The 27558-nt window shown below is 40.0% G+C and overlaps 1 protein-coding gene across 1 annotated transcript; it reads left to right on the top strand.

The window, feature by feature from the left end:
* On the top strand, positions 1–27558 carry wu:fb13g09 (multidrug resistance-associated protein 5). The gene is made up of 29 exons (XM_017408475.3): positions 1–305; positions 2894–3091; positions 3571–3726; positions 8175–8322; positions 9065–9298; positions 9572–9745; positions 10436–10583; positions 11896–12044; positions 13086–13193; positions 13909–14259; positions 14349–14420; positions 14582–14706; positions 14812–14884; positions 14971–15174; positions 15375–15500; positions 15812–15923; positions 16025–16209; positions 16601–16747; positions 17619–17748; positions 18885–19038; positions 21017–21145; positions 21361–21547; positions 22654–22743; positions 22970–23162; positions 23278–23437; positions 24583–24661; positions 24737–24850; positions 25146–25310; positions 26515–27558. Exons 2-29 carry the CDS (start codon positions 2904–2906, stop codon positions 26602–26604), a joined length of 4191 nt encoding a protein of 1396 aa, XP_017263964.1. The 5' UTR covers positions 1–305; positions 2894–2903; the 3' UTR covers positions 26605–27558.

The following is a 27558-nucleotide window of genomic DNA, read 5'->3' as shown; positions in this document are numbered from 1 at the left end:
CCTCGTGCGACTGTTATGTCAGGCGGTGAACGCTGCGGCTGAGCTGAGCCGTGGGACGCCGCTGGGAGGTGGCGGCACGCACTTCATACACGTGAGGCGGAAAGTTTTGCCGTGTTTCGGCCCCCCGTGTCCGAGTGCCGCCGCGGCAGTAGAGGAGATGAGTCTGAGCGGAGGCGAAGAAGTTTCAAACTGAAGGGAGGAGACATCATCATGGTGGTCATCGTCGTCTGTGTTTTCTGCTCTTATTAAACGCTCGTGACATCACATCTGCTACCAAGGTGACCGAAACCAGGCGGAAGTTAAATGTAAGTGATGAGCACGGTAACAACTGGAAGTGTATTCTGAAAAAGAGGCCGGCTGAAGGAATGATAAACATTATCAGTAATCACTTCCTTCCTTTTTAGATACAAAACAGAAGTAGAAATGTTTAGGAGGAAATGCAAATGCATCACTGCCACCAGTCATACCTAATAATGGCTAAAAACAAAGAGTTAAACTTGTAACTGCACGTTCACTTAGTGGACCAGTTTGTGTACTTTGACTTTACTTATTAGCTGTTTATTTTTTATTTATTTTTCTTCTGTTAGCGCATAAGCAGTTAATCTGATGTCCCCATACAGATGCCCTCACTTTAGATCAGGGGTAGGCAACCCTGGTCCCGGAGAGCCACCATCCTGCATGTTTTACTTGTTTCTGTGCACTGACACAGCTGATTTGAATCAGTGTGTCATTAACAGGCTTCTGCAGAACATGAAGAGGTGATTTAACCACTGAATCAGGTGTGTTGGAGCAGGGAAACAAGTGAAACATGCAGGATAGTGGCTCTCCAGGTCCAGGGTTGCCTACCCCTGCTTTGTCTGAGTTTTTCTTTTTATGTAACTTCTGAGAATCAGTGATTTGTGCCTGGATGTTGAGTACCTTTAAAAGTTTAAATAAACCTTTGTGTATTATGTGTGTGTAAGCTAAAATTGGTCTAAATCTAGTTTAGACATCTAAATTACAACCAGACGTTGATTAATAGGCGTCTTTTGGAAACTTACAGATGCCTTAAAAGGCATCTATTATTTGTCCAAGCTGAAACTGGTCCATATTTGGTCTAAAAGTGATCATTTAGTAGACATCTAAATTTCATCTAGACGTTGATTAAATGCATTTTAGGATGTTGAAGACATTGAAAAAACATGCACTTTCAGCCTACATGTTTTTCTTCCACTGTATGCAGAAATATTTCAAACCCTAAAATGCTCTCAGGGTTATCAGGTAAGGTAATCGTGTTCGTTTTAAACCTGCTGAATTTTCTCTTCAAAACGCTCGGCTGTAGTCAGCGTCTTTCTCTGAAGTGAGCTTGAAAAGTTCACAGCCACGTGACAAAATTCACACGATCATAAAGGTACCAAGGGCTTCAGAGGGTAAGAAAAAAAACAAACATTTTTTAATGTTTTCTCTCAGCTCTAAAGCTCATTGGTTCCCATCATTTCAGCAGTGATTGTATTCCAGCATATTTCCCAGCAGAACCCGTGGTATCAGTTTTTGTTTGAGCCCCGACTGGGCTGTGCGTATCGGATCTCATCACCGAGCACATTCCCTGGACAGTCGACCTGCGCCCCGCACAGAACAGGGCTGACCTTGTAAAAGAGCTTTGCTACAGGAGGGATCGGATCAGTGGCGGCGTGCGGGTGTACGTCCAGCTCAGATGCCTTCTCCTGAGCTCCTGGGGAGGCTGGCAGAGCGTCTTTAAATAGATAAGCACTGTGTGCCAGAGAGGGGCCATGACCTGCGAGCAAGGTGGTTCTCAGAGTCTATATGCATCTCTGAGGATGATTCAGCAAAACACCGCTCTTCTGTAATCGCTCTCTGGGTTAAAGGAAGACAGAACAGGCAGATTACTGCGTTTTATCTTTGGCACCGAGAGGTTGCCTGTAAATGTCACGTTGAGAGTATTTGTTATGTACCAAAAGTCCAGAAGTATTTCAAACAAAGATAACCTGTTGCCTGCTGTAATATCAGTCCATTCTGTTAGAAAGTTGTGAAGATTAATCAGTTAGCTGACAGAGAGGTAGTCTGCAGTGATTCTGATAAAAAGACCACAAAGAAAGACTTTCCCTAAATCTATGAAAATGGGAAGATTTAGTCGTCTTACGCACTGCCTGGTGATATTAAGCCCCACGCTTGAAAATGATCTTGGACCACATTTTAGCCTTTACTATAAATGCACTCATCAGGGCATCAGTTCAGTAAGTTTATGCAATGTCGAAACATTTATTTCTACCTGCAGTTGCATTCAGTTTTTTTTTTTTTTTTTTTTTTACCAGATCTTATATTGATAATAGAGTTCAGTTTTTATCAGTATATCCCAAAGATTCTCAGTAGTCTGTGAGCTCTTGCTGTCATTTTAGAATATGTCCGAGCTGACAAATGAGAAAAAATGTGTTGATGTGGAGAAAATGGTCAACAGGCCCATTTCAGCCGTGAAGTTATCATATAATTGTAATTATTTCTAATAGCTGTGGTCAAATTTGATGAATTGTCTTAAATGTCTGAGTTCACTTGTATGTAAACAGCTAACTGAAATTAGATATTTTGCATTTTTTTCTCACTATTTCATAAATTTAATCAGATATCCAGTCTTGTGGCTTTTTCCTTTGCAGCAAACATATCCTCTACTCTCTTCCAATAAATAATTGTTAATCTGTTTCAGGGTTATAAACATTTTTTGTTATAAAATTGTTATGCTCCCATTAAAGTAATATAATCTAATACTGGCAGCAGACAGACACATACTTCATTGAGACGGTGACTGCACCAAGCTGTTGTCACAGCTCTGAAATGTTTTTTTTTTTTTTTTTGGTGAATTAACTTTTGTTTTTCTTTTTTTTTTGTTTTCGCTCTTCAGAGTGGCTGCCATGTTTCCTGATGCCCTGGATGCAGCCGGGCGAGTGGAGGGACTTCCACTGTCCTCCCCGCAACCGCTGCCAGAGCTGGAGGAGGAAGAGGAGGGGGAGGATGTTGTCACGACGGAGAGGGGGCCAAAGAGACGAGGCCGCTACCGTAAAAGCCTGCAGCTTTTAAAGCCCTTCAGGATCACACACAAGTAAACAAACTCTATTAAAATTTATGCCCCAAGACTCTGACCATGAGCCAGAAACACACAGACACAACAGTGAGGGTTTCTGACCGGCACACGAAAAGAAAGAGGCAGGCGTGAGGGTATAGGTAGACTCAGAGGTTTGTTATAGCTGTTTGTTTAGGGCGTTGGTTGCAGCAGGATGCCATGATAAGGCATGGAAACTTATCCTTCAGCGGCACACAGCTTCATGTTTGAACATGTGTTACCTGATAAACAACTCCTGCCCTTCGTTTTTCCACTCCTCTCTGATTTTTGTGTAGAATGTGCAAATTACTGTCTAAACCCAGCAGGCGTGATTCACCTGTTATTGACTCTGGCCAGCAAAGGCGCCGCTTATTTCTCAGCGCTTTAATGTGGGACTTCTCCCACAGCATAACATCTCTGTGTGGGCTCCACACTTTTGGACATCTCGCCCATTTTCCACATCTTCTGCTCTATTCCAGGCATCAGCACCCAGTCGATAACGCTGGCCTCTTCTCATTTATGACTCTGCACTGGCTCTCCCCGCTGGCACTGAAGGCCTACAAGAAATCCAGCTTGTCTATGGATGATGTGTGGGGACTGTCTTGTCACGAAGCTTCCACAGTTAACTGTCAAAGGTGAGGTAACTTTGCAGTGCTGAGATTTGCATCTTGACAAAAAAAAGTGAGCTGTGGTGTTTCTTGAGGTGGAAAATATTCCCAAGGTCCTGGGGTTTGGAGGGAAATGAGAAGATGAGGTTGAAGCAACATGAAAGTTATCGAATTTTAGATTGCTTTTGTGACGTTTAATTTAGATGAATGGAGTGCAGCCATCCTGAAGACAACTGATTTTTTGAAGTGTAATAATTATGCTTTGAAGCCTCTATGAAATCTAATATTCTCTGCTGTATCTGCAGGATGTGTTTAAGTAAAATAAATTCTGAAACAGTGGACTGATTCTACATCTGTTGCCTTAGCATTCAGTTATAGATGCAACTAGATTTGTCTGTGCCAAAACCAAATCATCACCAAACACCATGCACTTCCTGCCGTGTTGTTTCCAACACAGTAAACATGTCTGCTGTAGTTTATAGTAGTGACTCAGAAGTATCATGTAGAGTCACTTACACAGAAAAATGTCAAAAGTAGATCCTAACATATCAAGAAAATACTGCCTTTTTAAAAGAAGTGCAGTTTAGATTTTGTAGATTTACATGTTTTTGTGTAAACGGATGTAACAAACTAATATAAAATAGATCCTGCTATTTTCATCTATTTTGAATATTTCAAGAAAGCTGCTAAAAACTACATCTAATTTTTAAGTGCAGTGGAGTTTTCTTATATAGTGGAAGGTAAAGGATCTGACATCAATGGTGAAAACTTAAGTTTTAAATAATGGGAATATGAACTGATTACCACAAAACATAAAGATAAACTTTTAAATTTCCAGCTAAATTATGTTATAATTTGTTAATTGTTTTATGATTTTGAGTCAAATTAAAAGAAGAGGGGAAATAATTGTCTCACAAGAGATTTGGACTCTCATATAAAATTTCCTGAAGTCTCAGTAAATAAACACAGTAGTGCTACAGCTTATTTAATATTCTTCATTAGGAAAGCTCAGGTGAATCATACTTATAAATGTGCTGATTTCTCAGATCTTGTGCAAACAGCTTTCTGCCATCGGCTCGTCTAAGCAGCTGCCATGCTTTCTAAGTTGATTTCCACCCAGCCGAAGATGGATATAAGAAGCCATTTCCACAGCAGTTAGAACTGCTCTTAGGATCGTTAGAATTCAAAATCCTCTGTTGTGAAGGACCCTCAGGAAGGCCTGATGCGTTCTGAAATCAATTCCAGTGGACTAATGCAGTCAAAACAATACTTTCTTGACACAATGCACAAAGATATGCTTGAAGAAAAAAGAGTGCAGAACCTTATAAAATAGACCCACCTCTCCATCTGTCAAGCAAGGGAGTATCGATTGTGCTTTGAGCTAATGGTGCAGCTGGAGGCGCAGGTATCGTTTCACTGTTTGAGGCAAGAATGGATTCTATTAAATACGGAGAAACAAACATCTCGGTCCTCACCACAGAATCCAAGCATAAAATGAACAAAAGATGGCCTCTGCAACAGGATAATGATTCTGAAGACACTTTAAAATTTATAAAGGATGAGCTCAAAAGGCTCCTAGCTGATGGTATTTCTGTGGTCTTAAAAAATAAAATTATATAAAACATAATCAGACTGTGCATGCAGGATGAGCCAAAGTATCTGAAAGAACTGCAGGTTGGTACGCACACTTGGCAATAAAAAGAACAATTTTAACAAGAAGCAAAAATATTCTGTTTTTCAAACAGAGTCCAAGTACAAGTCCCAACATTTGAGACTTTGAAATATGTCCGCACACTGCTTCTTCTTCTGGTGGTTAGCAAACAGCTTTAAAAGTACAGGTACACGCACGCAGTATCGATATCAGCGCATCACTAACTCTTTGCTGCCTGGAAGCAGTCGGTGTGTGTTATTATTGCCCATGCAGGGTGTCTAAACATTTGCTTCAAGCCCCTACTTTAACATTTTTAAAACTAAAACATGAAATGAAAATGCCTGAATAAACGATGTGTCACCTCTTAGGAAATCAGATAAAGCTCTTCTCACTTACAGTGACAGAAACTTTGCCCAGCTCCAGTTTCATCATTTGTTGTGTTGTTTGTGAATTTATGTGGCTCAGTCGGTTCGGTGACACCTAAACAGTAAACATCCTGTCTCTCTTTACTAACAGGAGCACTGAGCTGGGATCGGCCCGGGGGATCTAAGAATAGCAGGGATTAGAGATTACAGCGAGAGTTATTGCCTGACTTGTGTGCTCATGTCACACACACACGTCCTCCACCTGTAGCACACAGTGTCTCCTCTGCACTGTAATTAGCTGCCATTGACTGTCTCTCCTGGTCTGCCAAAATCACAGTTTAAGAAACGGCAGCACTTTGATTTACTGAATGAACTATCAGGACTTACAATAAGCTTATTAGGAGCCATTTGGATGCTCATGCTCGCTGAAAAGAAAACCGATAGTTTTTCCATTAGTCATGTGCTGTCACATCTCTGCGCCATGACTCGGCTGTACAGAAGTGGATGACTATTTGAGGAAGTTGTCTTCTATCTGCTGACAACTGCGTGGGTTGTCAGGGACTTATCCCGCTGAAAGATTGTGGCTCGGGGTCTGGTTTATTGCTGCCGCTGCTGCTTTTTGTGTGTTAAAGAGCAAATAGAAAAAGAACCAATAAAGAAGCACAAAGCTGTCACGCTGTCATGGGTGGATGCTGGAGACGGTGGGGGGGCTTTATGTCGTGTCTCACACAGCAAAGAACAGTTATGCAACCCTGATGCAAAGCAGAAAATTGGAAAAGCACCCTGGGAGAGTTGACACTTGTTGGTGCTCAGTGAGGTGCGAGCCTTGAACGCGATGTTCCGGCCAACACAAGCCTGAAACATCAGCTCCGTTTGCCATCTGGCTGGAGGCTGTTAGGAATGTTTCATTCCTGTTTAAAAACAAATATTTCCTCCTTTCCAGCACAAATTGTTGTTGTTGTGCTTTTATTTACACATGCCCTATAAACACTCCAAAGATTTAGTGTTGCATCATCGAGCTGGTAAATTGTTTAAATTCTGTTGTCTGGGATAATCAAAACTTTAACTGTGCAATTACTTTTTTCTTGTTTAGTTGCCACAAATAATTACAAAAATGTTTTTTCTGTTATTTGTGTATATTGTTTACAGTTCGTTTGATTCTTCCTGATCAGATTAATTAAATTAAAGGCCTAGCAATACTCGAAGGAATGCACGTCACCCGCCGCCTTTCATGCCAAACGTTCATCAGTTGTTGATGCACATCCAGTGATTATTTTCTGATGTATTGGTGACAAACACAGACACGAATGCACGCAGGCATGAGCACAAACTTTATTACTTGGCTTGGCCTTTTGGCAGAGGGTCATAATGAACATCAGGTCCACGAGAAGGAAGAGTTAATAAGTGATAGAAGGTTTTTATTTTGACTTGGTGACAGGCATAAGGGAAAACAATTTACAGGAAAAGAGCATATTGCATATTGTCATCAAGTACAAACGTCAAGAATGAATTTGATCTTTTACAATTAAAGTAAAACCTTTAAAATGAAACAAAGCTACCAACTATAACAGTGCATGTAATCTGAATTACTTCAGCAACACAGAAACTGTTGCTACAAAAAGTTTGAGGATCTTGAAGAGATTTAAACGGAGACTCATTTCCGTCACACTCTTCACTTTGTGGCCGAAACACGTTTACATTGTTCTTAAAATAGTCCTCAGCTGCATTTTTGACATTTCCACTTCTCTCCTATTTTCACTGATTTGAAAAGTGTCTGTGCAGCTCTGGGCTGCTGTTTAATTGTAATTTCTTAAATTCAGCACCATTTGACTTCAAGTAGTAATTATCAGACAATGTGAGAGTGTAGTTGGCTTAATGCTCTGTCTATCTCTGATACGTTTTTAATAAAGTCGTTTCGGCGTAAATTACTTTCTGCAGCTGCTCTGCTGCTGCGTTATAGACTCATTAGCCAGGAAGCATTTGGCCAACAAGATATTTATCCACTTGAAGAAGCATTATGCAGCAATAGAAGTACATTAGCACATCTTTAACATGTTCGCTACCTTTCTGGGCCTAATTATGTGATGCATCATTCATGATTGTATATTGGAGGTCACCTTTACATTATTATCACTCTGGCTCCCTTAATTTTTCTCTAGTGGTTTTTAATTAGAATGATTGCCTGTCATGTTGTTTATACCTCCCATTGTGCTTCTGGGCAGTCTGATAAACTGCCTTTACATAATTTAGGAGCAAAAGAGCAATACATAAAATATTCTTTTTATTTATTATAATTTTGCCCTTCATAAAGGCCAACTTTTACATACTGTTAACTGGCAATATAAGAGCATTTTGTTTCAGAAGTCATGTGACAAGGAGGGAACATGATTTTACTGATGTTAAGTCATTTTATTTTGTCATGTTTCTCATGTTTTGAGCTTTTGCTTTCTTGGCTTCAGACTTGAATATTTGTGGCGTGATGAGCTGAAGAGACGTGGGCGCGACGGGGCGTCCCTGACGAGAGTCTTCTGGAGGTTCTGCCAAACCCGTATGCTGGTGGCCATCTTCTCCCTGCTCCTCACAATGGTGGCAGGCTTCGTTGGGCCCGTGAGTCCTGTTCAAAACTTCCTTTCTCTCTTTGTTTAGCTGATTTGGCTTTGAGTATGAACACTTGCTTGTTTCTGCATTCACTTAGAATCATTTTGTCTTGTTTCATCTTGGACTGGACATTTAAAGGAAAACATATGAAGACATTTTAAAGCCTCTGAAAAGAAAACAAATTAATTTGGTTTTATACTCGAATGCATTCTGCAGTGCTTTTTGATCTAGCACACCTTTTTTCTTTTTGAAAAGCCCTTGGATGAGTGTCAGAGCAAATATTCAAACAGTGCATAGTTCTGAACCCAAAAAATCCAGTTTTATTATATTTTTGAGTTTGCTGTATTGCATCTAAGCATTTTTTTATGCTTCAGTATGTGTTCCCACATCTAAAAGCATTACCTGGATTTAGATATTACACAGTGAAGTGTTTGTCTGACATTCCTGTCTAATTTATTCAGCTAACAAAGTGGTCTCGAGTATATTTTTTTCTGCAAATTAACAAGCATCAGAAGCCTTAACAGTAAATCTTGGGTTGTTATCCTATCCTTTTTTTCTCATCTTTTCTTTTATCTGTTTTGTTATATTTCTAATCCATTTGGTGAATTTCCTAAATCAAATCGTTTCCTTTTAATCTCCTTGCTTCACCTTTTCTATCTTCTCTGTGCCCTGCATTTTCTCTTTGTTCCTTCCCTGTTAAATGTTCCTATTTTTCACTTGCCTCCACTTTGTCCTTGCTCTCACTGTTCAGGCTCTGCTGGTTCGAGCTCTCCTGGAGTATTGCCAGAGTTCCCAGAGTTCTGTGTGGTACGGCTTGTCTCTGGTAGCCGGGATCTTCCTCATGGAACTGATGCGCTCCTGGTCCCTGGCGCTCATGTGGGCCGTCAACTACCGCACGGCCGCACGCCTCCGTGGTGCGGCTCTTACTTTTGCGTTCCAGAAGATCCTCCGCCTGCGCAGCACTAAAGACATCAGTCCAGGCGAGGTAGGTGACGTGACCCTGGAGGGGACTCATCTCCAGTTTTAAGAAAATGGTCCTGCAAATATAACTGAGACTTATTTTCAATTCATGTACTACTTTTTGCTGGCTAAAATTAGTTCTTGCAATGATTAAGAGGATGATTAAACATTAAAAATGAAGGCAGCTTTATATGTAAAATTACTTTTCTAGTGTAGTGTATAGTGGTGTATTTGTCTTGTTTAGATTTTGAAGGATTTTTAAGTCTAATTTGTGTATAAACCACTGTTTTCCTTCTAGTTGATCAACATATGCTCTGGTGATGGCCAGCGGCTGTATGAAGCAGTGTCAGTGGGCTGCCTGCTGGCCGGGGGGCCCTTGGTGGGGATACTTGGTCTTTCTTATACTGCGTACTTCCTGGGCCCCACAGCTCTGCTGGGATCGGCTATTTTCCTCGTCTTCTACCCCATCATGGTACGACTTCTGCTCAGAACACCTGAACCAGAGTCAAAACAGCTGAAAATGTGTTTCTCTGTCTGTTAGGGTTTTTGAAGAGTAAATACTGTGACCAGTAGAGTGTAGTTATCACCCACTGCTGAAGGTGAAGGCAGAGCTTTCGTGTGTGTGTTTATTTGTCTGTACTGTTAGCAAAATATCTCATATCTCAATATCTCATTTAACAGATATTGAGCTAAAATCTGGTGTGGTAGCAGCTGAGAGTCATCCCCAACATAGTCTGAACTCTAGACACTGTACAAAATCTTAACCCAGTCTGTCTTACCCTGTCTGTCTGGTAGCAAAAATTGATGATGGTTATCAGTGACAAATATTGTTGTTGACTCATTATTTTCTTAATGAGATTTAGACATTGTAGTCATCTGTTCAAAATGTTAATTCAAGCGATAAAAGAATCCCATCAGCAGTTTTTAGAAGCAACATAATTTGTTGCTAATAATCAGCTTTACAGCTGTTCTTTTCCAACTACACAAATTACACCTGAGGTACAGTCTGACAGCCAGGGAGTCTGGTGTTGATGTGAAAAGTGTTTTTATCACTCTGGTCCCCCAGATAGAGCTGCAGCACAGTTAACGTGATCACGTCTGCTTTCATTTCCTCTCCTGCCACTTATTTTGTCATCATTTCCTCCTGTGCCTGTCTGGACAGATGCTTGCATCGAGGCTGACGGCGTATTTCCGCAAGAAGTGCGTGGCGGTCACTGACCGTCGCGTGAGGCTCATGAACGAGATCCTGAGCTGCATAAAGTTCATCAAGATGTACTGTTGGGAAGACGCCTTTGCACAGAACATTCACAGTGAGTGGCTTCCTTGTTCTCGAATGACTCAGCGGCCGAAGACAAAGGTGGAGCAATAATGCCCATGTCTGTGTGTGTGTGGAAAAAAAAGGCTATGTTTCATCCAATTTTACAGCTATTGAGCTAAAACTTGTTGTGGTAGTAGCTAACAGTCATTCACACCAAAAACTCCAAGCGCCAACAAATCACACAAGATATCGAAACATCACATAAGATTCCACATCATGTTATTTTCATGGCTTGACCAAAATATCTATAACTCCATCATTTCTCAACACAAGATAATCTTAGTTTAAAACACTGTCATCAAAGGTTGGAAATATGCATTCCTTCAAGAAATGTCCGGCCTTTTATTTTTGTTTGTGGTCAAAAGCTGAGAGTTTTATTAAAGAACCTAATTTTTTTTAGTGCTTTTGTGAATTTTTGTTTCTCAATACGCTCAAAAAACTGGGTCACTTTGTCTGATTGCCTGCCACCTGCAAATGATATGGTGACAGGTGTGAGAAAGGGCAAAATCTTGATCACCATAAATCCATTGTCTTCAAGGTTAATTTGTTTCAGTCCTTATGATACTTTGAATTTCTGTCAAAGCCGTTCTTCTTATCTCTGAAGCAGTGGCCTTTTTTTTAATATGAGCCCCGCAGTTGTAAGTAAGGATCTTTTTTTCTACTTTTAATCATTCTCCAAATGAATCAGGTGGGACTCAGTTCTACTGCTGTTCTGTGATAAGCCATTACAGTGATAAATAATTGGTATTCAGTTTAATTACCAATGAGCCTGAAGGGTTAGAGAGCCATTTCTTTCAATTAGTATCACTATTACATGGCTGATCAGGGTTTTTGCCCAGGATGTATGACTCATTCTTTGTAGTTCACACACCAGCTATCTACAGGGAATCCATATGGGGAATAAGATGCACCGGGAGGAGGGAGTTCTCATATTTCACACGCTGTGCTGTTGAGGCTTAAGATGCTCGAGCTTTTTGTTCCTGTGTTTGCACCCAGTGTGCTGGGTTAACAAAGCAGCCAGCACATGCATTTAAAAGATACAAACACGGTCAAAGAGGTCAGTATTTGAGCATCAGGCTTGGAGAGTTATCAAAGCTCAGCAGGTTTTAAAGCCTTTTTCAGTAGGGAGGCTCTTGCTGTCCCTCTTGGATCTGTTTTTGTATGCACACTGTGCCTCTTAATGGCTCTGGGGGTGCCGATGATTGAATGTTCATCTGAGAACCCTTTGAGAGTCATTCAACCCTTACTTTATGTTTTTTTTTCTTTTCTTGTCTTCATCTCTCTTTTTCATGTTTGCTCTACAGAGGTGCGATCAGAGGAGAGGGGGATCCTGGAGAGAGCGGGGGTCGTCCAGAGTCTCACAGTGGGCGTGGCTCCAATTGTTGTGGTGATAGCAAGCGTGTGCACCTTTACCCTTCATATGGCACTGGGCTTTGACCTTACTGCAGTTGAGGTATTTCAACAGTAAAAGCATCTATGGTCACACTCTTTATACTGTATTTACCTTGTTGTAGATGGCACTTTGAACAGCCTTTGCTTGGAGAAATAGTTTTATTCTAACAGAAATTTTATGGTTTAACTTCTACAAATGAGTTAACAGCTACTCTGAGTGGGGCCAAGACCAAAGCTGTTTGCAGCCTTTTTAAAACAAATTCAGTCTCAAATATTTGATAGCATTGCCTTTAGTTTTGTAATGCAAAGTTATTTACATAGAATTTTACTTACAGCTCAACAAGCAGCAGCTAGTTGTGGCACTTTTAACAAATTCTGAGACACTTCCAGCCAAAATATCATAATATTTCTGGTGGAATAACAGTGGGATGTGAAACAGATGACTGTGTAAAAGTTTATAAAATAATGTCTTCATGAAAGGCTATGAGATTTTTGAGAATAAAGTTGTTTTAGGACAGCAGCAATTGATCATTGATCTGCATTGATCTTGGGCACATTCAGACTACCCGTTAGCTTGTCAGGCCAGTCAAAATCAAACATTTTCTTCAAACTAAGGCCATTTAGAAGGGCTATCTACAACTGGTACGATATTATTTGTTAATAACTACAATACAATAATTACACAAATATTGCTAAAGAAATTAAAAAGAGGGGCATAATGACAACACAAGTAGATGAACCTCATACTAAACCATTTTTTTAAATTCATAACTATTGTTTTTTCTTTTGTAACAATTATAGTCAAAATATACTAGTAGAAATTCTTTTCAAGTTTTGTTTGATTTTAGAGTTCATCTTAGGACCCCTAACTTGGGGTTTTATGACCCATAGTGGTGCCCCAGCCCTAACTTTGAGAACCTGAGCTATGTTACTGTTTAGTAAATCCCTCCAAAATAATACTTTACATTAACTAAATTCATATTTGTTCCATTTTCTGCTTGTTTTGAAGTTAATCTGACACAAATATGAATGGTTTTAAAGTCAGAAGCCAGAAAAAAATATTGGCAAATAACCTTCTCCATCCCTGCTCATCCCACTCCAGGCTTTCACAGTAGTTGCTGTTTTCAACTCCATGACTTTTGCCCTGAAAGTCACGCCACTGGCTGTGAGGTCGCTGTCAGAAGGTGCTGTTGCAGTCAAAAGATTTCAGGTGAGAAAGACGGAAACCCTTCCTGGAAATATAAATGCCATTTCAAATATCAGCAGCTGGTAGTTAATGTCATTTTAGACAGCCACTTTGTGTTTTGACACAATACAGATTTTTAACGTTTCAGCTCTGTAAAAAAACATTATCTGTCTTGTTAAATTAAATTCACTTTTTATAGGTCAACAGACTAAAATAGACTCTGAATGTGGATACAGTATGAGAATTGGCAAGCAGGTTTAGCCTGCTCAGAGCGAATGAAAAGGTGATCCTGTTGCTAAAGACCTTTCCACCCACACCACATACTGACATTTTTGATATTCAGTTTCCCAACACATGTTAAAAAGTCACATGCTGGTGAGAGAAGTTTCACAGATCCAGCCAGGGTTAAGTAAGCATGAATTTCTGCCAAGGATGTACCAAAAGACTTCTGGGATTGAGCACATGTACTGAATAATAAGACACAGATGAGCTTAAGAAGAGGCCAGACTGTAGTTTAAGAATTAGGCTCTCTAATTCAGTCATCACCGCACTGCCAGAGTGTCATTATATAACATCAAGCATGTTAAACCACACTTTCGGCTTTCGCTGGGTTGATGTTAGTCATCCATGAAAGAAAATCTGCATTAAACTTTGATTTTAATGCAACTTTTGATCAATTTTCAAAATTTGTCATCTCAATGTGTAGTCAAAATTAAGTGTTGTATATTCCATCCCACAGAGGCTCTTTATGATGGATGACAGAGAGATGATTTTGGCCATAACCGAGGATCCAAGCAATGCGGTGGAGTTTCAGGACGCCACGCTGGCCTGGGAGAAGGCTCGCCCCCCGGCTACAAAGTCAAACCCACCTCCCAGGAAGCATGGAGGGATAAAACGTGTGCTGCGCAGGGAGAAGCTGAGCCTCTACATTTCCACGGAAAACTGCAAGGAAAACAAAGATGGTCCCAATGGGCAAAGCCTTCTTACAAACATGGAGCAGGAGAGCCCACAAAGCACCATCTCCTCCACTCAAAGCATCCGCCCGCCGCTGCACAAGACCCTCCACCGCATGAATCTGCAAATCAAGAGGGTAACACAAACAATACACGCAAAGTTCGGAATGTGTTTCGTACACATTTAGAAAAACCTTCATCTGCCTCATGTGATTTCTCTTTTAAGGGTTATCTGGTTGGAATCTGTGGAGGAGTCGGGAGTGGAAAGAGCTCTCTTCTGTCTGCTTTACTTGGACAGGTCAGATTCAGTTCATCAGTACGCTCTGTTTCATTTTCCTTTTGAAACAGAACAAGCTTTTCTTACATTGTTCGCACACTGAATCACAAAAAGCTTACAAACTTTATTTTACAAGTTTTTAATATTCTGTTTGATTCCATCTTTGTGTTTTTGTGTTGCAGATGACTCTGGTAGAAGGTAAAGTGGCTGCAAGTGGTGGCTTTGCTTACGTGTCCCAACATGCCTGGATCCTTAATGACTCATTAAGGGAGAACATCCTGTTTGGAAATGCGTATGACTCAGACAAGTAAGATCAAACTTTGTCTAATGTCGCTACAAAAAAAAAAAAAAAAATCCTAACTGGGGTCATTTACAGTATCTCTGTTTTTTGTTTCATTTGTTTCCACATCAGATACAATGCTGTGCTGGAAGCATGCTGTCTTCTCCCGGATCTTGCTGAGCTTCCATATGGAGACATGACAGAGGTTCGTGTGGATTTTTCTCAGTTACAAGCTATCCCAGCTGCAAGCTTTGATTTCAAATACCATCAAACACCCATTTGTTTTTCTAGATTGGGGAGAGGGGCGCCAACTTGAGCGGAGGGCAGCGTCAGAGAGTGAGCCTGGCTCGTGCGCTCTACAGCGAGCGGCCCATACTTCTCCTGGACGACCCGCTCAGTGCTGTTGATGCTTGTGTGGGTTCCCATATCTTCAACAGAGCCATTCGAGGAGCAGCTAAGGGGAAGACGGTGCTCTTTGTAACACACCAGCTGCAGGTCAGGACCATCAGTAAATGTCTAATGATAGAAATAATAGATTGCTTACATTTTTTTTAATAACATTGCTTTAATTTCCTAAACTCCCCAAACTTACCGTTCTCATAAAATGTTATTAATCAAAATTATATGACTCAAAATTGTCTATAAATATAATCCTCAACATTTTTTCTTTAAAAAAAACTCTGTTTCCTTTTCAGTATCTGCCTGAGTGCGACCATGTGATCCTGATGAAGGACGGGCAGATTGCTGAGCACGGCACCCATGCACATCTAATGGGTAAAGAGCGTGACTATGCCACCCTCTTCAGCAGCATGCAACAAGAGGTAAGGCCAGGGGCACACAAGGAACAAAGGCAGCTCTTTTGAATAAAGGATCTTTGCCCCTGCTACACTGTAACATTGAACATTACAGGTTGAATAATTCATGAGAACAGATAGACGGGCCCCAATAGCAGGGAAATGTTAATGTACACAAGGCTTTTCATTATTTATGTGTGAATTGATTCACCAGTGAGCTGAGAAAAGACCGTGGCACTTATATCTCTGTTTAAACTCAGGGTGCCGTTGTTAAGGTTGTTCTGGTTTGAGGTGGCTTTTTTCAAAACTCGACCTTCGTTACCGTTTGTGTCTTGCAGAATCTGGTTAAGGAAAATTTAAAAAACAAACAGCAAAGGGAAAGCACGAAAAAGGCTGACAGTGCTGCTGATGTTGTCAAGGTCAAACCAAAGGTGGAAAGCGAGAACAGAGGTGAGAGATCTTGTCATAATTTTATTATTCTGTGCACAAGAATGAATGTTGTGTTGTTTCAGAAGTAAAGTCCTCTCCTTGCTTTTTTGTTTTGTATTCAGAACAACTGATGAAAGCTGAAGAAAAAGGTTCTGGTGCAGTCGCCTGGCCTGTGTATAGAGCATACATCAAAGCAGCCGGAGGTCCAGTAGTCTTCGTCATCAATGCTCTTTTCTTCCTCTCTACGACAGGCAGCATAGCCTTCAGTAACTGGTGGCTGAGCCACTGGATCAGGCAGGGCAGCGGGGTAAGCTGGGAGAAGATCCTGCTTCAATATAATGGACGCCTCTCTATAGTGTGTGTTTGGCTCCCAAAAGAAAAATAACTACTTTGCTTCAGTGAGTTGTGGCAGCAGACTGAGCATTAATCTGAATGTGCATGATTAAAAAAGTAACAGCACCTCGGTAAACTTAATTAAAACCGAGCACGAGCGGCTGAGAAACAGATGTGCAGCAAAGCAGGCAGCCGTCGCTGTTGAGAAATGTGCTTGGAATAGTAAACGTCACCAGACTGACTGATTTTAATGTACTTTTTTTCTAAGCCAAAGTGTGCTTTTCTGAGTTTCATTAAAAAGCAAATGGAGAATGTTTCCATTTTTTCCCTCATACTTTGTAATTTGTTGTTCCATCTGCCCTCAGAACACATCATTAATCTCGGGAAACGAAACAGTGGCGAGCACCAGCATGAGGCTCAACCCTCATATTCAGTATTACTCAACTGTTTATGTCATCTCCATGGGAGCCGCGTTACTTCTGAAGACGGTGAGAGGGCTGGTGTTTGTGAAGGTAAGCATCTTCCCATTACTTGCTTTGTCCTTTTAACTCCTAATGGACCTCAAAGTGATACAAAAACCAGGAATATTATTAGTGCTTTACAGTTAAGTGCTGCCCCCTAATTGTCCTTTTTTCATGGTCTCATGGTTGCAGCACTATAATGGAAAATAGCTGCAGGCCAAATCCATTTAGTATTTTGTCCACTGCTGCTCCTCACAGCTTTACAAAGGCTGCACCCATCTGTCTGTCTGTCTGTCTGTCTGTCTGTCTGTCTGTCTGTCTGTCTGTCTGTGATTATGTGCTCATTCATGTCACTGCCCCCCTCGGGTGTGCATCTTCTTTTTTTTTTTTTTTTTCCCCACGCTAACCCATCCTGACACAGCATTGCAGAGGTTAGCCCCCCCACGTTAATGTATGCCACTTAAAATTGCTAATTTTTCAAAGATGGATGATCTTTTTTTACCTCAAGCTGTGACAGGATTTTTGTGAGTGTTAAATATTCCATTAATAGAATTAATTTGTTCTTTGCTGCCACATGTAATTTCTGTCCAATTGGTGAAATGTCTCTTGCGAATTGGGTCATGACCTTTATGTAAGCCTCTAGAAACTCATTATAAATCAGGATTTGACAGCCTGCTTTGTGCGAGGAAAGAAAATAGCCACCCAGCGCTGCGCACATGCTCAGCATATGGCGAGGTAGTCTTTGTAAACTCTGCAGGCAATATGTGAGTGCCACTGTGTTGTGCGATTTGATCGCTGGATGATTTCTTTTCCAACTGTCGGTTTATCCAACTTCCGATTGTTGCCGTATGTTTGTTAAGGCAGTTTGTTTACATGCGTCGAGGTCTCGTGTTCAAACGCAGCATGTTGTTTGTGTCGACAGTGCACCGTGAAGGCTGCCTCCACGCTCCATGACAAGCTGTTCCGCAGGCTCCTCTTCAGCCCCATGCACTTTTTTGATACGACACCTCTGGGTCGTATCCTGACCCGCTTCTCCAGGGACATGGATGAGGGTGAGGCTTGATTTGTCTTGACTGAGAACCTCTCCCCCAGGAGAGCTCTCAGTCAGTGAAGTCACTGCGGTTGACAAGGTGTAGTGCTAAGACGCAGTGTGATTTGGCGTAGAGTGTTTTCCCTTGTGAGTTGCTCTCTGTTATCCACTTCACTCCTGTTTTTGTTTGACATGTCAGTTATTTTTCTCTTTCCGTGTATGAGCATGTTTTTTTTTCTGTCACCTGCCGATCTCACACACAAAAATGTGAAACTCAAATTGGGCTTAAAGCAGAGAATCAGCTTGATTCTAGTCAATGCATGAGTTTGTTCAGGGACTAGAGAACTCATCACATTGTAGCATCATATAGTAAGTGGGACATTTCAGCAAATCCAGCAGATGTCCTGGTTGGTGCTAAAATAGAGTGCTCAATTGCTCAGTGCATTAATGATTTATGTTTGGATCCATCTGACATCTTGATCTCTCTGGGAATCACCCGTTTAGGGGTTTGAAGTGCCCCAAAAGTTATCAAACTACCCCAATATTTGCTAACAAATATAAACCAAATGTGACCCATTCTGGCAAAATGAGTCACACTGAAGAATTTCTCAGTATTTACTTATCAATATTTTCATTTCTCAATCTCAAAAGCTTCTAAATGATACATAGTTTGTTCAAATCTGGCATGGCAGCAAGCTAGTTTGTTTGTGAGAGTGCCGGTTTGAAAACTCAGTGTTTATTGGACTGAAGTGGTATCGAGAATTCCTGTCCTGTATTTAAAAACAGGAATCTTCAAGCTTCACAATGACGCCAAACATTATGTGAAGGGATTTCCTGGTACTATGGCAGCTGGAAGAGAAAATTGGTCAATTTCAAAGAAAAGGATTATTTTGGAAGACATACCTAGTTGAAAACTTTGATTTAAATGTAGATTATAACGATTATTTTAATTTCTGGGCAAGCTAGATGGCATCTTTATGGACTCATTGTTACACAAATCTCAGTTACAGCAAAAATCAATATCTTTTACTTTGTTGCCTTCAGATTGTGCTCATTCCAACTCATTTTGCAGCAGGGATCACATTTTTTGTCTCTGGTGTTCAGAATGCCATTTTTTTTTTTCCATTGCATCTGACAGTTTATTTCTCTTCTCCACAGTGGATGTGCGACTGTCCATGCAAGCTGAAATGCTGCTGCAGAACCTGACTCTGGTGCTGTTTTGCTTGGGGATGGTTGGCATGGTCTTCCCCTGGTTCTTGATCTCAGTCCTGCCCATGGGTGTCTTCCTCTGCATCGTCAATCGAGTCTCCAGGTCAGACCTCCATCTGTCTTCTTGTTGTAATAGCTACTGATATACGCTACGGAGTCTGCAGTGTTTATTTATTTATTTATTTGTTTTCTTTTTCTTTTTTATTTCTTTACCGACAGCTGGGATTTTTTTTTTTTTTTAATTCCAGCTGGCACAGATGACAGTGATTACGCTTAGGAATATCAGGATGAAAAAAGAATACTTGAAAATCAGCGTAGAGCTTCATAATTTACAGATTTTTTTTTTCTCCCTGAATCTGCTCCTGAGTGTACATTTTTATTTTACAAAATGAAACTCTTGGGCTGTGGAATGTCAGTTCAACACCTTATGCTACAGTGTGAATGTAAATTAGACTCCTCAAGCTTATTTTAAGAAGCTCATTATAAACTCTGATTAAAAAAGAACTAAAGGTAAATAGTTTTGTTTGCAGATCAGTGGAGATTTGATAGTCTCTGATTTAATTCTTCTCACCCGCTGTTTAGTGACAAATTTTGCAGGAGTGCCCTGAAAGACTCTGCTTTAGTCATTGTTTATGTTTTTACAATAAAGGTGAATCCAACCAGCGAACAGCAGCTCACTGGTGTCATGGGAAATAACCACAGAATTATGTTTTTTTTCCTCTTTCTGAAAGATAAAAAAACCTTTCGCCTGTCTTGGTGTTGTGCTGAATTCATAACGGCATGTTTCATGTACATATGAAATATTTACAATAAGCAGCTTTGATTTGCATAGCCTTGCATCAGATGAAGAAATGAGAAATATATTTGGATGGTTTTTGCCATGGCAGAGTTGAATGAAGCTTACATCTTTTCCCCATTTTCCCCATTCATTGCTCAATATCTTGTCACTGCATAAAGTGAAACCCATAATTTCTTAAACTAGATCTGACTCCTGCTTGACTCTTTAGAGATTATTTTAATTGCAAAGCATCTTCATTTCGAAGGCAATTAATCGTCGCGAAACGCAAGCAGAACGAGAGATAACCTCTGAGAGCATAAACAGCAGACCTGAACTGGAAGGAAGAGATGATGCTAAATGGTTAATGAAAAGTTGTGATAACCCCTCAGCAGTGTTGTTCAAAAGTCGCAACATAACGGGATGTGTACAAATGTTATGTAAAAGTGGATCTCCCAAAGAAATTACCCACTTTTTCAATCTGCTTTTATAGAATTCTGAAATGAAAAGTGCCCAGGGCATAAACATGTTTGTGTGCATTGCTGCCTGGAAGTGAGGAAGTGTCATGTTCTTTCCTCATCTCCTCACAGCTTTTATGAGGAAAACCAAATGATTCATGAGAGACTTGTAATTCCCATCACTCTGTCTTGGCAGCTAAAAGTAGACACAACCCCGCTTTCGTCTTCCTCATGCCTTCTTGTCAACAGCACATTTGGATCCCAAGTGTTTGGCTCTTTGTTGTGACCATTGCTCATAGTATTTCATAGTCATCTGTAGTGGAATCAGGAGAATGGATGCTGTGTTGTGGAGCGTATCCTTCTTTTTGTGCATTGTCTCATCATTACCTGTCTGCAGCAGCATCATTAGAGCTCAAGCGGTTTCCATTCCTTCGTTCACACGTTTTCCAGTGCCTCACCTCGGCTGTGTTTTGGTATTAAGATGTTCCGTCTCAGATATTTCAAAGCTGTGCTTCACGTTTCATGCAGGATTTTAAAATTCAGCCTTTTTTTGTTGCTTGTTATGATTTCCAGTTCCGAATAATCTATTTCAAATGTTAACTTCCCAAATACAGAAAGGAATTTTTACACAATAATCTTCCATTTCTAGTCAAATGAATGAAGCAAACACTTCTGCAGTGTTTCAGACTTGACTGAAGTGGATTTTCACAACAAAAAGAATCTAGTTTGTTTTTCCGGAGCCCCACTTGTACTCATCTGTATTCAATTACACATTTTTCTAAAAATTCTAAGAATTTGTGTCTTTTAATAAAAAATGAAAAATAAAAATTGTCGCCGTGTGTTTTCAGAGTTTTTATTCGTGAGCTGAAGCGCCTGGAGAACATCAGCCAATCACCATTCACCTCTCATATAACCAGCAGTCTGCAGGGACTTTCCACCATCCACGCTTATGGAAGAGGGCACAGCTTCCTCCAAAGGTGAATACAGTGTTATCCTTCAGTGACAGATATCATAAAACTTTAAATTCATCTTATCTCCCTTGTAGTTTCTCAGTTTGCTCCTCAGACTATAAAAATATCAGATATCGTGCCAGAAAACCTTCTGCCAGAAAGAAGAGCATCCCTGCTTGCTTTTACCCATCTCAAATCAGTTTACCATCTTTCTGAGTTTAATTTTTTTTTTTTTTTTTAAGATATCAGGAGCTTTTGGACACCAACCAGGCCACCAACTACCTCTTCAGCTGTGCTATGCGTTGGCTGGCTCTCCGCCTGGACATCATCAGCATCTCTCTTATCACAGTTGTGGCACTTCTCATTGTCTTCATGCACGATCAGATACCTCCAGCCTATGCAGGCCTGGCCATATCATATGCAGTGCAGGTCTGTAAACAAACACGTAGAGGCACAGAAAGTACACAGCCTTAGCCACCTGAATGACTCAAACACGTTTATTTTTCTGCCACAGAAGCTTCGGGGATTATTTAACCTGTTTCAAAGATAGATTTGGGTCAAAGTAAAGCTGTCACTTTTTTAAGAAAGAACTCCCTAAATAAGCTTTAAAATGCACTTTTTATGAAATTCTGAAAGATTGTTGCCAAGGCCTAACTTAGTTAGAAAGAAAGCACGATTTCTGGACTTTCTTTCTGGACCAGACCAGTTTAGATGAGATCAGGGTGAGGTCTTGTGAATATCTCCTTTCCCTTAAAAAATGTCCCACCTCTCCACATGAAGGCTCCTTTGTTATGCTGCTGTTCCTTGCCTTTGCTTTTTTGTACTGACCAAGCAGAAGCAGCACATCTCTGTCCTAGATATGTTCCAGATTAAAATAGCTCATCACAGTTTTTATCATAATTCTGCCTCTGCACATCAGATGTAACAACGAGGTACATAAAGGTTTTAACAGTCCAGTTTTTAACGTTGTAAAACAGTCTAGTGCCCCGTGGAGAAAAAGAATACAAATTAAAGGGTTAAACCAGGAAGTTTTAACTAAGTTTAAGTCCTATGGATAACTTCATTTTGTTCCTTTTTTAAATTTGAGCCTAATTTAGCTTAAATGTCACTATGGGTAAATTCTAATCATCCACTAATTATTGATATTGCTTTATTGAGTTACACTTGAGCTTTTATCTACAAGCTAAGAAGTAGCCAACATTGAATGCTCCTACTTTTTAAAAAAAACACAGTTTTTAACCCAGTTTTTCTCCCGCTCTGCATGTTATTTCCACAGCATGTCATGAGTATGAGTTTGTCTGATAATTGTTGCAGTAATTTTCAGGGTTTTAGCTCATGTTGTAATCAACAAAGAGCTGTCAATCAAGGCAAATAATTGGGATCAATTAGCGAGATTGTGAAGGAGGCTTGTCATTGAATCTGTTTACTGCGCAATTTACTGATGCCTAAATAGCCAGTGCTTCAAAGTAATTGGTGTGACAGTGTTAATCATTAACCTTTTAACTTTTAACTGTCTGCTTGTCTTTCACTTTCAGTTGACCGGCTTGTTTCAGTTTACAGTGCGACTGCTCACCGAGACTGAAGCTCGGTTTACCTCAGTTGAAAGGATAAATCATTATATTAAGGTAGGTGTGGATTATGTTTGATGTGTGTGTGTATGTGTGTGATCTAACACACTCCAGAATATGATAGGCCTAAACCACAATAATTCAAATATCAAGTCAACTTTTTTCGTGTCAAGTGCAAAGGAAGGCTTACAGAGGAAAAATCACTAGAACTCAGTTCAGGTGCTTTCTCCTCTTCAGAGATTCAGAGATTAAAACCAGATACCATCTCCTTGCCTTATCTCAGAGTCTTGACAGTGAAGCACCCCGACAAAATCCTGAGGCAGCTGCTCCTGCCCCCTCCTGGCCTCAGCAGGGAGAAATCACCTTCCAGGATGTGAACATGCGTTATCGAGATGATCTGCCACTGGTACTTAAGAGCCTATCTTTCACTATTCTCCCTGAAGAGACCATCGGCATTGTGGGACGCACCGGATCAGGTACAGCTGACCTTCTCTGCTCCTGAACGCCAGCAGCATTTCAACTTCTATTTAAATCTCCATTGCAGCACGTCCACATTTGTTAGCGCAGCATCTTTTCTGTTTGTGTTTGCAGGAAAGTCGTCTCTGGCTGCAGCTCTATTCAGGCTGGTGGAGCTGAGTGCAGGCTCTATAATCATTGACGGGATCGATATCGCTCAGATTGGCCTGGATGACCTGCGGAGCAAGGTAGCCATCATTCCTCAAGAGCCTGTACTTTTCATCGGCACCATCAGGTAATCCAATTATATTTACTTTTGTCACCGATAGCTGTGACTAATGCATTATTCTGCTTTACAAAATTTGTTCTGGACTGAAAAACAATTAGGTTAAAATCGAAAATTATATAGTACGATTGTTTGCATAGCAGTTAAGCTATCAGGAAAATTACTACTAGGTTTGCACCCAGGGGGTTTTATGGGTGTCAGTATGTGTTCATATAGATGGCAACCCGCTTCTGCAAATAGAGATGGAGCTTTTTGAACACTGCAATGTATGTTTCTGTTTCCCCCCATCAAACGTGACTGGGATGTCTTTCTTTACATTTAGTCACTGACACTCTGTAATCCTGCATAGACACATTATACGCACATCAGTCATCATTTTGGGGGCTTATCTTACCTTCTTAGTCTAAGCTTGGCAGTTTGGGTCTTTCTATGTGATTTCTTTTTTTTTTTTTCCCTTTCAGCTGAAAATCCAAGCTGTGGAGTAAGAACCTAAACAATAGATAAGCCCATTATGACAGGAAAGAAAAAAAAGCTAAATGCAAATCACAAAAACGGGGGATGATAGAAACATTTTGCAAAGTGCATGGGTAGAATGAAAAAGAGTTTATTCTATGTCATATCTGAGATGTGTTTAATGCTATATCAGGATAATCTGTTCCTTCATATAATGTTCACTTCATGAACCAATCCCTTGTCTTAAAAAAAATAAATGTTCATAGCAGCAACAACTATAACTTAATGATGAAAAGATCTATCCAGATCAGCTGTTTTGAGGCTGTGATATATGTTATGAAAGGAGTTGCATATAGATTGAGAATTCAATTATTTTAATTACTGAGATAAGAAACGAGTGTTTATTCATTCACAAAGAGGTTACACAAAGGTTTGCATCAATGTGCTTCAAGTTGTTTTTATTGACACTGTTGTGGATTTTTGTTTTGTTGAAAAATTACAAATCAATAAAATGTAGATTATATTTATAAAAAAAACATCTGTCAGCTGCCTTTTGGACATGTATGACCTCACTTCAGATATTCAAACAACAACCTTTTGTTATTGATGGTTTTGAGTTCTGCAGAATGCCACATGTGTTGGATTAATGTGGAGTATTTAATCCCATTGATGAATAACCCAATTATGGTTTGTTCCAACAGGAGCAATTTAGACCCGTGGAATCAATACTCCGATTTGCAGATCTGGGAAGCTCTTGAGAAAACTCATATTAAAGACATGGTAAGCAGTAGGGTGATTAGACCGTAAATTATATGTGCAACTCTAGTTCTCATAGCTCTGCATGTTCCTCCTCAGGTCAGCCAGCTGCCTCATTCGCTCCACTCAGAGGTGACGGAGAACGGAGAGAACTTCTCAGTGGGAGAACGGCAGCTGCTCTGTGTGGCCAGAGCCCTCCTGAGGAACAGCAAGGTGATGATTGCATAATGCTGCCATCTTATATTTACTTTTCAAACTTGTCTTCTTGTTTCGGAATGGGTGATGCTCTCTTCCCATTCAGTTAATGAGAAAATAAGGGCCTGCTGACATTTCCTTCTGAATGGAATACCACTGCCACCTGGTGTTTATCATCTTAACTGCATCATTAATGATTTGATTAAGACTGAACTAAGTGTTAGCAGGACACAGTTACACTGTGTTACAATAGAGATTAGCATTAATTAGACCCAGCACCATGATTTTAGGAATGTGTTTTTGTTTGTCTTAGATTCTTATTTTGGACGAGGCAACAGCAGCCATTGACACAGAGACAGATCGTCTCATCCAGGAGACCATTCGCTGTGCGTTCAGCAGCTGCAGCACTCTCATCATCGCACATCGTCTCAACACTGTGATGGGCTGCAACAGGATCATGGTCCTCGACAACGGCCAGGTGTGTATAAATGCAACAGGACGACTGCACAGTTTGAAACATCCTCAGTTTGTTTTAAAACAACATGCGATGGTGTGTGATGCAAACAGAGACCATAAAATGATTATAGTTCCACCTTTTTAGAGCTTAATTGTTTACAGATGCAGTGTAAAAACAACTTAGTGACTTCACAAAGTTCTACCACAACTGTCCCTTTTTTTTTACACAGCTACACTGTGAACGAAACATCATGAGGAGAATATAATGTGACAACACTGCTCAGACTGTTCTGTGATTGATGCAGCACATGATCGCTCACAGTGACCACAGCAGGTCCAATCAGCTCTAAAACAATCAGGAAAAAAAAAACAATCCCGTAATCCACTCTGATTAATAAAATCTCAACAAAACAGATATTTTTATTGAGAAGGATTTAAAAAAGTTCATTAAAACTTAGCCAAAAAATAAAACCCAAAGGAAAATCTTCAGAATATTCCTAAAGATGGTCGTTTAATTATCTTGAGTGAGCTGAGACGTGCTCTCTGCTGCTTGAGTGGGGTCACCTCAGTTCAGCAGGCAGTCCTACATCCAGGACCATGACAGATTGTGTTCAGACTATCAAATATATGCAGATTAAAGGGATCCAAACCACCTTTGAAGGTCTAGATCTAAAGGTGCTCTGAGTGAAAACACTTTCAAGGGGCACTGAGGCCAGACTTGATTTAGCACTATCTGAACACAACTGGTCGCTAAAGATGCATTAAAGGTGTGAAAAGGGTCTGAGTGCAGATTCTACACATGTGAACTAATTTGAGATATTGTTTTCAAGAAAGCCTTAAATGATCTATTACTTCTTCTTACAGGATGTATTAAACACCACTTTTTCTGGTTTGATAATCTTAGACAAGTCAATTTTAGTCATTAATTAGTTATAAAGGACTCCTAAACCTGACTGTGCCATCTTTAAACATGGTAAATGTCTCAGCATTTGAGTCTGAAAGGCAGAGTCAAATTGACACTGTATGGAGTCTTTAAACCCTGAGCAGACCCTGACCCTAGCCCTGAGCCAAAAGGCCCTCACCCCTTAATTTGAATTATAAAGTAAAAAGCTGTGTTTAACTACATGGTCTGACGACAATATTTTCTATATATTAAAATGTTTTCAATAATACATCCAGTACAAAGTGTTGTTTCTGATTTTGCTTTATCGTTTTCTTTCTCTTAGATTTTGGAGTTTGACTCTCCTGCAGCCTTGCTGGCAGATGAAAACTCCAGATTTCGATCCATGATTGAAGCATCAGAAAGCCAAAGCTGATATAATAAAACACACTGGAGCTGAGTGCTGTGGTCAAAAACACATCAAATTTCTGTGCAAACTGAGATTCAACGAACGCCCGCTGCTCGCCGTCGTGTCGCTGCAGTTATTTTCTGAAGGTCAAATAATTAACTGTAAGAGAAACAGAGCTCAGACTCAGATAGTAGCACTTTATGTTTTATACGGTGCTTCTTTTTTTCTTCTTTCTTTTTTTTGAAGGTCAGTAATCAGTGCAACTCAAGATTAGGTTTAGTCTTTTGTTCTGTTTTGTTCCCTCAAAGTGCAGGAATTTACTTTTAACCACAGAATGGTGTAATATTTATTAATAATATATTGTTGCTAGAATTTAATTTTAAGTTAATTATTCAACACAGAGTCTCTAAAATGGTCACTTGTTTTACATTCCTGTGAGGCACTGTCTAAAATATGTTGAAAATGTATTTTTCTGCAATCTAGGGGGACTCATTTTGTATTATTACAGGTGAGATGTGTGCCTAGTTCTTTATTTGTAATATATACAGTGGAGTCAGCCATGTAAGCATGCTTCTTTAGAAAGCATGCAAGCACATTATGTTCTGAAATGAACAAATATTTCCAAATGCTGGAGTAAAAAAAAAAAAATTCTGCACATTTTACATTACGTTTAAAGTTTTACAAGCAAGGTCATTCCGATGTCGATCAAAGTATATTTACATGTTGCAGTTTGGAGGTACAGTAGTTCTTTGCAACAAGATGTTGAACATCAGGACGTGACTTTAAATGCTGTTTTCAAACATCTGAGAATCGTAGACTTCTGCCTTATAGACAATCAAGAAAAGTGCAATATTTTTTTATTGCTTTGATATATTTTCGAGATTGCCTTTGTACACTTGTGATTGTAATGCTGCAAGACTTTTGTTAAGTGTTTGATTAATGTAAAGTTTCTTGTAATAAACTATTTTTTACAAATTGCTA

The sequence above is a fragment of the Kryptolebias marmoratus genome, linkage group LG9 (assembly GCF_001649575.2).
Source record: "Kryptolebias marmoratus isolate JLee-2015 linkage group LG9, ASM164957v2, whole genome shotgun sequence".
NCBI classification, from domain to species: Eukaryota; Metazoa; Chordata; class Actinopteri; order Cyprinodontiformes; family Rivulidae; genus Kryptolebias; species Kryptolebias marmoratus.
The sequence above is the reverse complement of the archived record's forward strand: the minus strand, read 5'-3'. Positions and strand labels throughout refer to the sequence as shown.

Coding starts and splice junctions, on each gene's coding strand:
- wu:fb13g09 (XM_017408475.3), top strand. CDS start 2,904: ATGTTTCCTGATGCCCTGGATGCAGCCGGGCGAGTGGAGGGACTTCCA. Junction 9,299..9,571: donor AAGACATCAGTCCAGGCGAG/GTAGGTGACGTG, acceptor TTTTCCTTCTAG/TTGATCAACATATGCTCTGG. Junction 21,146..21,360: donor GGGCACAGCTTCCTCCAAAG/GTGAATACAGTG, acceptor TTTTTTTTTAAG/ATATCAGGAGCTTTTGGACA.